Genomic DNA, 12985 nt, shown 5'->3' on the forward strand with positions numbered 1-12985 from the left:
AAATCTTTCATATATTTTCTGCGAATGACAGTAGCATCAAATATTGTTCGGAGAATTTCGAAGAATATGGAATATTTATGCTTGGGCCTGTGTTTTCTATTCAGTCCATTTTTCGAATTTTCAGCAAAAATTTGTAAGGAATATTTTTACACAAAAAAATGTATTATGCGAGGCTCAATTTTAGAAATCGAGATCTTTTTACCCTTCTCATTGTTTTTTGTAAAATTATGGGGGGCTGAAAATTACAAATTTGGCCAATTTGAGATATTATAGGCGCGACATTTTGCGTTCTTCCAGCGACGGATTAAGGCGCTCCAATTTGACCAAAGTTAATTGTATCGAGAAGATGCTCTGAATGTACCGACTGCATGTTAACATCCTTGGAGTAGTGTTAATTTCTTAAAAACGAAAGAAAATTTCAAACAAGACTGCTCGTATCAAGGCGAAACCCTGAATGTTCCGACTGTCTTTTAAGGTTTATGGAGCAGTAATAACATTAAAAAAATCAATGAAATAAAAAAAAATTAAAAAAAAAATCTTAAATTTGATTTTTTTTAAAAGAAAAATCATCCCCCACACGCTATATAAAGTACGAAAGGATAGATTTCGCTCCTTCTAACAAACCAATAATGGCAAATAGGCTTCTTTTAACCAATTTGGGACAATTTCTAAGATGGATTAACTCTCCGCTTACGCGTTAATAACGCGAAATATACCGCGCGTTAATTGTCCCGAATTGGCCAAAATGGCAATCTTTAAACCCCCGTAACTTTACGAAAAAAGATCACAGGTGAAATATCTTTTAAAATTTGAGCTCAAGTCAACAATACCTTTCGAATGATATAAAAAAATTCCGTCAAAAATGGCTAGTTAAAAAGTCGAAATTTGTCTGAAGAAAAAAAACCCACCCCGAGCTCAAATATTCCGTTACTTTCGTATCGAAAGTCGGAACAAAAAGGGAAAAAATCAAAAGTTTGCATAGATGCTTTATAAAAATTATCTCTTCACACGCTGCTTAACACAAAGTAAATGATTTAGCATATGGCAAAGTACTGATCAGACTAAAAAGAGACTCAATTCAATTTGGAACGATTTCAAAACTCGGGCTTAATGGTTATTAGCACGAACTATATCGCGTGTTCAATGTCCAAATTTGTCAAAAATGGCAAATTTCTACCCCCACAACTCTACGAAAATGATCTTCTGAAGCATCTTTTCAAATTTGAGCTCAATACAGCCTTACCTATCGGATTATAGAAAAATCCTTCAAAAATTGTTAGTTCGAAAGACAAAACTTGTCTGGAGAAAAAGAAGCTCACCGAGCCTATTATTCCGTCAAAAATTCCGAGCCTAAATATTCCGTCAGGACAAGCCTTAAATACATACCTTTGTAGTTCACATTAGCGTGTGTGGGAGAAAATTGAAAAAAAAAGAAAAAAAACTTTTTTGCAATTTATTTGTCAATTTTCAATCGAAAAAAAAAAACATTTTAATTGACTTTAAGATGCAGTCGGAACACTTAAGGTTTCGCCCTGATATACGAGCAGCCTGGTCATTACTGGTATTATAGTACCTGGAATTTGCCTGCAATTTAACACAAAAAAATGGTATTCGATTTTAACACAGTAGTATTTGTTTTGTATGGGGGTTGTAAACATAAACTTGCATCGATTGAATTGTACCTTTGCAGCATGAGGCGGGATGTGATTCACAAATCCCATGTAACACCCAATCAAAAACAAAAACCGTGTGTAAAATTTTCACCCAAGCCCCCCATCTACGCTTCGCTCCAAGCCCTCCTCCCCCTGAGGTGACTAGTATCGAATATCAGCCCCAATATGATGCCAGAAAATGTCACAATATTGGCAGAATAATCATATTTCTATTGCCTTTATCATTATGGGCAGGGGCGGATCCAAGATTTTCTCGAGGGTGGTGGGTGGATTTTCAAAAAATATATATATATTTTTTAGGCTGTTCATAGTGATTTTCCTATCAAATCTCAAGAAAGTCCTTGTTCTTAACAAATTTTTGAAAAAAAAACTGGCCAAAAAGGCGTTTTCAGGCATTCGTTAAAAAATGTTGACCAAGAAGTCCGCCTCAAAATTAGTATATTTTGGCGCCAAAAGGGTCAGTCATCCAAAAACAGTACAAAGGGTCGAATCTTTGATAAAGGGTGGTACAAAGGGTCGCAGAGGGTCGAATCTTTGAAAGGTTAGCCCCCCCCTCTCTATTGATTATAGTGGTGGGTTTGAGTGGTGATTTCAAATTGCCCGGGAGTCAACTGGTTCTTCTCACTTTGTCCACTTGGTGCAGTTTTCTTTGCATGTCCCTCATCTGGTTCGAACTACTCTCGAATGCTGACGTCATTCTCTTGTTCTGACTCTTTATGTCTTCCATGTCCATTCTAAGTGTGGAGATCTCCTCGCGGAACAGTTTCTTGCTGCAGCAAAAGTTCATTTTCAAAAAAGACACGTCAAAAAACACGCGCGATTTTTTTTCTATTGAGTTCCACAATGTTGGAATATATAGCTTTCATTAATGAGGGCAATAAGCTCAATCTAAGATTGCACCAAAATTTGAAGATTCAGGAGAAATTGAGTCTGAAAACAGTTTATTGGCTCTGAGAGCTTTTTTCCACAACCCTCAACCTTTGAATTGTAATTTTGAAACACTAGCTTAACAGTTGTGAACAGTTTCGTTCTTTTGAATAGGGGAGCCACTCTGAGAAGAAAAAGGAATTCAGTAAATCAGTCTATAAGAATATTTTCGTTTTTTTTATAGGTGGAGGAACGAAAACATGATGGACAGTCAAATAACTGTATTTGCGTTGCCAAATATGTTGCCATCAAACGCAATCCAACATTTATGAGCAGTTTTTGGAGGTATGCAAACATTTCCATAGCTCTGCACTTAATGGCATCAAATTGATTGCTCAAAAAACAAAGTACATTTTTTTTGTTTCACAAAAACATGCCGGTGAAATTCATAATTTACAGTTAAAACCGAGATAAAACGCGCTAAAATCTAGTTTTGACATTTTTACCTGTGAGGCAATAGTTCGTAGCATGCGAAAATTCGAAGTGGGCAACAATTGGTGACAATAGGTTGAGCGTCAAACACACTAACTTACACCCACTATTCTTCTTGTGCCGAATGTAAACGGAGCGAAGCGGAGCACGCGTTTGCTACATGCTAATGGTTTATTACGAATTGTCGCTTGTTACGAGTTGTCGCCTGTAAAGAATTGCCGTTTGTTACAAATTGTAGTCTATAACGAATTGTCAACCAACCTTTCGACCGACACTTCCAACTTAGCTTAGTTCTCGTGACAAAAACTAATAGCAGCACTGATAGCGCAGATGATAATGAGCCAACCACCGAAAAAGAAACAAGCTCGAAACTGTATCCATAGAATTTTTGTTCGCTACTTTTCAAAAGATTAAGTTTTTTTGACATTTTTTTTGGAGTGTTATCAACCGTTATAACAAGGGTTCAATAGACGATAGCAACTCAACAACATATGACCCATAATTGTAGTTCTTCATCGAATTCAATCTCGTTTTTTTTGGGCCTAAATTAGTTGCCGTAAATTTTTCTAATCCCCTAGAAAATTATGCAATTTGCGAGAACTTAGCACATCTAAAACTGTTTGCTTCATCTAACAAAATTAATTACCAAAATTGAAAGCCAGCGCTATTTTCAACTCTGAGCTTTATAAGTTTGGTATTTCTTTCGGGAAAAATCAACCGAGGCTTAGATAAACTCTCAACACCTACATGATTTTGTGGGTTTTTAGGAAATTAGTTGACAAGCAAGTCAGACGTCAAAACAAAAATGAAATTATAAAAAAAATTGGACGTATTGCAGCTGCAATTCTGTCTGAATTTTGTCTACCGATTACAATAATATTTTCGATCGAGCTTTTTTAAATGCAAATCAAAATTTCTCATTTTCAACAGTATAATTTATGCATTTCATTTTTTTATGGATCATTTTTTAAAATCATTTATTTTAAATAATTTGATCACGGAGGTAAGAAATTCAATTTGATCAATTTGATCGACCATTAAAAAAAACGATAATTCCTAGAGACTACAATTTGACATGTGTAATTTTAGATAGAGTTTAATTTCGAGTAACCAAAGAAATTTCGAGAAAATATGAAATTTTGCTGTAAAAAACAGTATTAGATCATATTTTTTGTCCTTACCCGTTCAAACAATTTTTTTAAATTGACGATAAAGAATTAGCTTCTAATCTGAGTATCTGGCTAGAAAATTTTTCTAAATAGATTTTTTAATTTTCAGAAAATGTTAAAATAAAGCCGGAAATGTCTTAAATTTTTCTTTTCTCATCTTATTCTGATCAGAAATTAGCTTAATCTAGACTGTTTCTAGCTATATAAAGTCTCCTCAGGGAGCTCGATCCCCCAAACTAAGTTTCAATAGACGGTTATGTTAAACGCTGCGCCACTTCACCTAATACATTAGAATGGTTTCAGCAATCTACTGCAAAGTAACCTTTGTTCTAAAAAGTGTTAATTTGTATTGTCATTTTTTATATGGGATATAGTACGATTGATCCGATTTTCTCGTTGCGCTGAATATGAATATCCTTTCTGGCGGATTAACAAAAATTTTTACCACGCCACTAAGCCGAGCATACAATTTTTTTCTTCAAAAAGATTTTTGTCTTTGTGGGACATCGTTTTTTAAAATAAAAAAGCCATTTTTGAATTTGTTTTAAAAAATGAGGGTTTTTGAATTGTAAGCGGATTGAGCAACAGGCTGAAACCATCTTTTTTTGCAAAATCTGCAACATTGTTTTTTTTTTCGTTGTTGGGGTTCCACAATAATAATCCACGAAGAATTAGCCTAAATACAATGATGCCTAAAATTGCTTCAAATACAGCCAAAATCGCGGAGTCCACCACAAAAATAGCTGAATCTGAAACAGTTTGCGGAACGCACAAATGAAAAATTATCTAATACATTATATTTTAATTTCTAGCGGAATCCACTAACTTAACCGTAAACTGCTTACAGTTTGCGAAAACCACTAAGATCATTACAATTTTGCAAATCTGTTCACTTTTGCGGAATTCGCTTACAATTGCGGGTCACAAATCCGGAATCCGGAACAGCTATCTTTATTTGCTTTGTGTGGAACTCGTGCAAAACTAATGTGCCGGCAAAATTAACATTACAGCTTAGTCAAATTTTGCTAAAGGAGTTTGTGTCCTGACACTTCTTCAGATTTGTACCAAAACGTTTTTGGTTGAAAAGTTTTTAAAATAGTTTGTGGTGACTTCAGATTAAACTTTGAGCAAGGAGCTGACTGAAACACTTTTTTTTGTATCTTTTACGAAAAAATAACTTTAGGCATAATCTTTGTATTTACTAAACCAATATTTCGCATTCGGGCTAAAAATCTTCGAATTGCTAACTAGCTATTTCTGACGTTTTTTTAGATCATCTAAATCTACTGACCTCATTAGCTCAAAAATGAACAGGTCTTTAACCTGCGACCTGAGATTGTTTTTTGCGAAGTTATTGGGGATTGAATATTGCCAATTAGGCAAATTTGGTATTGTTCACAAGCAATACGTTTCGTACTATTGTAAAAGGCAAATTAAATCTTTTAAAGTTTGGAGACAAAGCGGAAAATTTTTTTGTTGGTATGTATTTTTATTCAATCAATATTCGAGTTTTTAAAAAAGCGTTTTTGAAGGGAAAATTTTTATTCCAATTAAAGAGACATTTTTGTCTGGAGCTCAAATAAAATTAATTCAGCTATGATGTTTTTCCCTTCATCATATTGGTTTGATTTAATTTGGACAGTTTTGACCCAGCGAAATATTTTTTTTTCAAATAACACGCATAAGCGGCAAAATATCGCGTTCCAAATTGATTTGAAGCAAGTCATTTGCTCTGATTACTAAAACACGAGAAGCTTACTGCAACTCTTTGTAGTTTACATCTGAAACCCTCTGATATTATTAGCTTAGTATTAAACATTTTTGAGCTACAACCTGTGATCGTTTTTGTGAAGTTGTTGGGGATTGAAAATAGCCAATTAGGCGATTTTGGGATAATTAACGAGCAATATAATTCGTGCTATTAAAAGCGGCAAACTAAATAGTTTAGATTTTGAGGACAAAGCGGAACATTTATTGCCGGGATGGTTAATTTTTATTCAGTCATTGTTTGAGTTTTAAAAAAACGTTTGTGGTGGAAAGCTTTCATACCATCTAAAGAGATATTGTTATCTGGAGCTCAAGTAAAATTAATCTAGCTATGATATTTTTCATAACATTATGTCGGTATGGACATGGCTACTTTGGTCAATCTTGGGTAACCAGCTAAATGTTTCTTTCGTATAACATGCATAAACGGCACTCTTTTGCGTTCCAATTTGATTTGAGGCAAGTCAATTACTCTTATTACTAAAACACGAGACGCTTTATACAATCTTCGTAGTGTACATTAGCGTGTGCGGGGATAAAATAATTAAGAAAACTTCAATTTTTGAACCATTGTATTTTTCTGGTCTAAAGGTGTAGTCGGTATAATCAGGGCTTCGCCTTGATATACTCCTAGTCTTGCTAATGAGTCTTGTCATTGCTAATAGATTTTTGTGGTAAAAATCGAATTTAAGGATTATAATTACACTTTTTGAAATGAATTTTAAATACATCATAATCGAATTTCTTCGAAAATTTAAGTAGAGAGTAATTCGTTTGAAAATCTTTATCATGATTTATAATGCATTATAATCTGTATTCTTTTTTTTCATACTAATTGTAATGTTTGCAATATTTTCTGCAAGTACCTACTTGATTTCTAAACCTACTCATGTTTCTGCTTTTTCGCAAAAAAATTTCCTCCTACCGAGGCCTTCTAATCCCCGCTAATTCATCTCCGAATTTTCAAAACAGTTTTTGACGTTGATTAATCATTCGCAGAAAACAACATATTTACGTTTGGATCGGTTTTTTGATTCAGTTATTTTTCGATTTGTTTAAATAAATTTCAATAAACTTCGATTTGTGTAAACTTGAAAGATAATCTTCTCCAGAGTTCAAACGTAAAAAAATTCACCTGCAATTAGTTGGGGGTTTGCAACTTAATATGCTGGTCAACTTGGTACACTTAATTCGCAATGTATTGCGTTTTTAAAACACGCGCGAAATAAACGCGGGTTAAAGCGTTCCAAATTAATTTGAGGCAACAACTTTGTCCTATTATTAGGAACGACGTTAAATGCATTCCTTTGTAGTTTTTTTTCAAAAATTTTGTCAATTTTTAAATGAAAAAACAATTCAATTGAACTTAAGGTGCAAATAAAACCTTCCCTGATTTACCCTGAAATAAAGATCAGTCTCGGTTTCTCTGGGTGATTTTTTTTCTCCTGGCAAACTCCGCCATTTTACAAGCCAGTTTTGACGAAACATTTGTATCGCTCATAATTTATTTTAGTCCTGAGCTCAAATTTTAAAACTAATTCACCAATGATTGTTTTGATTCCGACTTCGTAACGAAAGTTACGGAAAATTCGTGCTAGGAGTGGTTTTTTTTCTTCAGACAAATTTCGCGATTTTAATTAGCCAATTTTGACGGAATTTTTTATATCATTCAAAAGGTATTGTTGTCTTGAGCTTGAATTTGCAAATTATTTCAACTGTGGTCATTTTTTGTTAAATTATGGCGGATTGAAGTGTGCATTTTTGGCCAATTTGGGACAATTAACTTTTTTTTATTCAGTCATTGTTTGAGTTTTAAAAAAACGTTTGTGGTGGAAAGCTTTCATACCATCTAAAGAGATATTGTTATCTGGAGCTCAAGTAAAATTAATCTAGCTATGATATTTTTCATAACATTATGTCGGTATGGACATGGCTACTTTGGTCAATCTTGGGTAACCAGCTAAATGTTTCTTTCGTATAACATGCATAAACGGCACTCTTTTGCGTTCCAATTTGATTTGAGGCAAGTCAATTACTCTTATTATTAGGAACGACGTTAAATGCATTCCTTTGTAGTTTTTTTTCAAAAATTTTGTCAATTTTTAAATGAAAAAACAATTCAATTGAACTTAAGGTGCAAATAAAACCTTCCCTGATTTACCCTGAAATAAAGATCAGTCTCGGTTTCTCTGGGTGATTTTTTTTCTCCTGGCAAACTCCGCCATTTTACAAGCCAGTTTTGACGAAACATTTGTATCGCTCATAATTTATTTTAGTCCTGAGCTCAAATTTTAAAACTAATTCACCAATGATTGTTTTGATTCCGACTTCGTAACGAAAGTTACGGAAAATTCGTGCTAGGAGTGGTTTTTTTTCTTCAGACAAATTTCGCGATTTTAATTAGCCAATTTTGACGGAATTTTTTATATCATTCAAAAGGTATTGTTGTCTTGAGCTTGAATTTGCAAATTATTTCAACTGTGGTCATTTTTTGTTAAATTATGGCGGATTGAAGTGTGCATTTTTGGCCAATTTGGGACAATTAACGCGCGATATATTTCGCGCTATTAACGCAAAAACGGATATTTAAGCCGTTTTAGAAATCGTCCAATTTGGCTGAAAGAAGCTTATTTGCCATAACTGAATTGTTACAAGGAACGAAATCTAATGTTTTGTATTTTATATGGCGTGTGGGGGGATGATTTTATTTAAAAAATTTCAGATTTTAGAAAACAAATTTTTTGTTTTTTCTTACGTTACTACTGCTCCATAAACCTTAAAAGTTAAAAGGCAGTCGGAACAATCAGGGCCTCGCCCTACTATGGAGCAATCTCGTTTGAAAATTTATGGGGATTTACATATTGCCAATACGGTCAATTTAGGACCACGCACTCGCAACAAATTTCCCGCTATCAACGCGTGAGCGGAAAAGTAATTAGTTTTAGAGAGTGTTCCTGTTTGATTGAAGTAGTTGAATTAGACTATTTGTCATAATTGCTACATTACTACCAAAAACTATCACTGGACTTAATATGGCGTGCGGAGTGATCATTTTAAACTAAGCTTCTCATGTTTTTTCTTCTCTTTTTTGATGTATCTTTTTTTTCCGATTTTGTAACGAAAGCAACAGAATATTTGTGCTCGGGATAGTTTTTTTTCTTCCGACAAATTTCGATTTTTTATCTAGCCATTTTTGACAGAATTTTTTCATATCATTCAAAAACTATTGTTGTCCTCACCTTAAATTTGAAAAGATATTTCATCTGTGACCGTTTTTTAAAAGTTATTGGGGATTAAAATTTCCTTAAAACTTTTTTATAATCTAATTTTTCTGAAAATTAAAAAAAAACATGTCAAAAAATTTGTGAGCAGTCATATTTAGAGGCAAGATTCGCAATATTTGAGAGTACTTTGACAGGAACTTTGGGGGAATTTTGACAGCATTTCAATTTTGTGTTGCTAACTTTTAACTCAGTGGATTTAATCTGGAAAATCGAAAAAAAGCTCTTAAGCATTGCTATAGACGATATAGATTAACGACGCATAGATACGTTATGCCCTTAGCTGTTGCAAAAAGAACGCTTAAGCATGGCAGGATAGGTGTCAAAAGCATTTAAATATAGTATAGGTTTTAATATGTATATTTGAGTCACAATTCCCAATACATTTGAAAAATTTCAACAAATTAACCATATTTAATTACAATTCAGTTTTTGTACTCAGTATTCTGCCTATGGTACTCACTCTGATTCTTTCAATTCCAAGCCTCGAATGATTAGAAGCACAAATCTTTTGACGTCTTGTGAAAGGATACAATTTTTTTAGGAGACGAAATCTTATCAAAAACTCAGTAAAATCAAAAAGTAGTCACGGAAAACTTAATTTTATCTTATTGGAAAATTTCTGCTTCGTTTGTTTTCTTGTTGTTCCGACCTTCGAGGAATACGTAATGTTTATGCTCGTAATCGGTTTTTACTCAGTCTATTTTGGCCGATCGAAATAATAGTTTTCAACAAAGTTTTTGATACCTCATTGAAGATATCGACTTTTGAGTCATTTAAAAGGTTAAAAGGTTATTTTATCTCTGAGGGTTTTTGAAAAATTCTGGGGTATCAAAATTGCCACCTTCGCCATGTTGTGGACTAAATATTGCGCGCTTTGAAGAATTTATTCAAATTTCTGAAAGCGTAACGCGAAATATTTATGCTTGGCGGTTTATCCCGCACAACAAAATTGTACTATATTGAATTGAGGCTAGCTAATTGATCGTTTCAATTCGTACAACTTAAAACCGCCAACAACCTCAGTTTTTTTAAATTTAATTTTTTGTAACATTTAACATTCAATAAACTTCACACTTTGATATTGACTAAATTGTATAAGTTTTCAAATTTTATTCTCCCAAAAAGTATTCAATGTGAATTAGGGGACAGTCGGAACATTCAGGGCTTCGCTCTGATATACGAGCAGTCTTTTTAGCACTTTAACACAGGATGCTTCAGACCAACACAGCAAAACAAATTTTATCAATTTGAAACCTGCAAACACCAATTTAGAAGTAAGTGACTGTCTTTTTTTGAAAACTTCCTGGCTCATAAACAGACCCCGGATTTTAGTTGAGCAACTATTTTTTTAGTTACCTAATTATTTCTAAGAAAAAGGAGGAAATAAACTAATCAGAGAGATGCGCTTTGTTTTGAGTAAATATGTTGATATTCTCCAGAAACCGTCAATATTTAAATATTTTTACGCCAAAAATGACATCTTCGCGAAGGCCCGTGATCACATGGCGAGGAGTTGATTAGATGCCTTTTAGATTATTTTTCCCTGTAAATGTTACCACAAATGAAATACTCTTTCAGACTCGGTACATTTTTAAACAAAAAGTTAGCTGGAATAATTTTTTTTGTGCGGTTACTGTAGAAAATTTGAAAAACACTCAAGTGCTAATTTGATGGTTTTTAAGGAATTATTTAGTTAAATAAAATGGTTTTTAATTGACTAAAATCCGGGCTTGCTCATAAATAACTGTACAAGATATACGAGCTGTGCAACTTTTTGCCCTTATATACGAGCAGTCTTCTTTGTTACTAGGAGCGAAATCTATCATTTTGTATTTTATATGGTGCGTGGGGGCTGATTTCCGCAAAAAGGTCAAAATAAAATTTATATATATATTTTTTTACTTTCAATCTTTCATGATATTACTGCTCCATAGACTTTGAAAGGCAGCCGGAAAAAGCAGGGGGATGATTTTCTTGGAAAAAATTTCAGATTTTAGAAATTAATTTTTTCGTTTTATTTTTTTTTATTTAACTTTTTTTCTGTTGTTTATGTTATTACTACTCGATAAACCTTAAAAGGCAGTCGAAACATTCAGCGATTCGCCTTGATACGAGCAGTCTTGGTGTACTTAATATGACGTGCGGGGATGTTTTTTACGAAAAACCTAAAATTTTCACAAACAATCCCAGTTTTTTTTTTAATTTAATTTTTTGTAACATTTAAATTTTTTTCATGTTATTACTGCTCCATAGACCTTAAGAGCAGTCAGATTTTTCAAGGTTTCACCCTGATACAAGCAGTCTTGTTCTGAACTGTTTGGATCTCCTTGCAGGCAGACTAAAACTATATAATTTTGTACTTTACATAGCTAGTGTATGCGTGTGTGTGTTTGTGGGGGTAAAATAAAGATAAAATGATAATTTTTTTTTCGTATATTTCATCAGTTTTTATTACAAAAAGTGTTTTTTCAACGTTTTAACGGCAATCGGTTCAAACAAAGCTACGCTCTGATAAGAGCACTCTTGTACTTTTTTTCTTACTGTTGAAGGAAAACCCATTGTATTTTCAATCATATGTGCAGGTTTGACATTATTAATAAACCGGTTAATAGATGACTACTTAATATGACACTCTCGTTAGCCTCACAATATAAAAGTAAGCCTCTTCAATATAGCAGATTTCAGCTTTGAGCGAAATTCTCCGTCCGGGGAAATATTAATAGGATGAGAGGCGTGATCGACCAGGAAGCGTGCTAGTTTTAATTGATATAACGAGTGCGAGAAAAAGAGGAAGCCATAAAATCGTTGGATGATAGACAACAGGCGCTAGTTCAAATCCGGTGGCTGTGATTCCCCTTCGTTTTTTAAGTTAAATGGCAGTAGAGGTGTTTAAAACAATGGGAAAAAGGTAAATAAATATGAATTCTTACATGTCTCCGATGTCAGAAACCAAAGAGGAAATGAGGTCTTCGTTTTTCATGCTCTTGCTCTGATGGCTGCTCAATCTGAAACGAAATGAAAAACAATTTTTTTTCAACATTTTTTTAAAAGAAGAAGAAACGGAAATATCAAAAAGTACAAACCTGTGCACTGACCGTCGCATGACGGAAGGGCCCATTTTAATTGACAATTTTTTTAAGTATCAAAAATGGAAATTTGGATATCGATTAGCTTAGTAATTTAGGTAAGTGTAAAATGTTTCCTCATGAATTTTGAGATTTCGGATTTAAACGCTTTTCCCAAAAATCAGACTGCAAAGCTTGGCCATGTTTCGTTTTGACCTTAACAAAACCCCCGATGCACAAAATCTCTTAGATTAAAGATTAAAGGATAACGCCATAGATTGCGTAATCCGTCTAGATAGAACCTTAATAGCAAAGTAATTGTGGGACTACAAAGTGGGAGCATGACTGTGATCAGTATGACGTACTTCTCTTCTAACCTACAGGAAATTTTTGACAGCTAATTTGTGTTCCGCCAAATTTATGTTGATTGACAAACAATTACGTGCTGTTGACTAAAAATAAATCTAATCCGGTTCGAATATTTTTTTGATGAATGATAAGTGCACGGAAAAGGCTTTCAATCAGAAAAATTTGCCGCAAAAAGGGTTTTTGGTTCTCAGAAAGTATGAAACATTAACTCGTAAAGCTGCTTCGATAATCATGTCAGCTTCATAATTATCTCTCAATTTAATGTGAATGAGAGTGAAACTTCAACAAAAACGCACTAA

The 12985-nt window shown here is 33.6% G+C and overlaps 1 protein-coding gene across 1 annotated transcript in view; it reads right to left on the reverse strand.

The window, feature by feature from the left end:
- Window positions 1-12985, reverse strand: part of LOC134844455 (uncharacterized) — a 114234-nt gene that overhangs the window by 38430 nt on the left and 62819 nt on the right. Inside the window, exons 8-9 of the mRNA XM_063861152.1 lie at window positions 12183-12257; window positions 2299-2443 (exon numbers count right to left, since the gene is read on the reverse strand). Coding sequence (XP_063717222.1) covers window positions 2299-2443; window positions 12183-12257 — 220 coding nt within the window. The remainder of the gene's footprint in view (window positions 1-2298; window positions 2444-12182; window positions 12258-12985) is intronic.

This window comes from Symsagittifera roscoffensis, chromosome 4, assembly GCF_963678635.1.
Source record: "Symsagittifera roscoffensis chromosome 4, txSymRosc1.1, whole genome shotgun sequence".
Taxonomy (NCBI): domain Eukaryota; kingdom Metazoa; phylum Xenacoelomorpha; order Acoela; family Convolutidae; genus Symsagittifera; species Symsagittifera roscoffensis.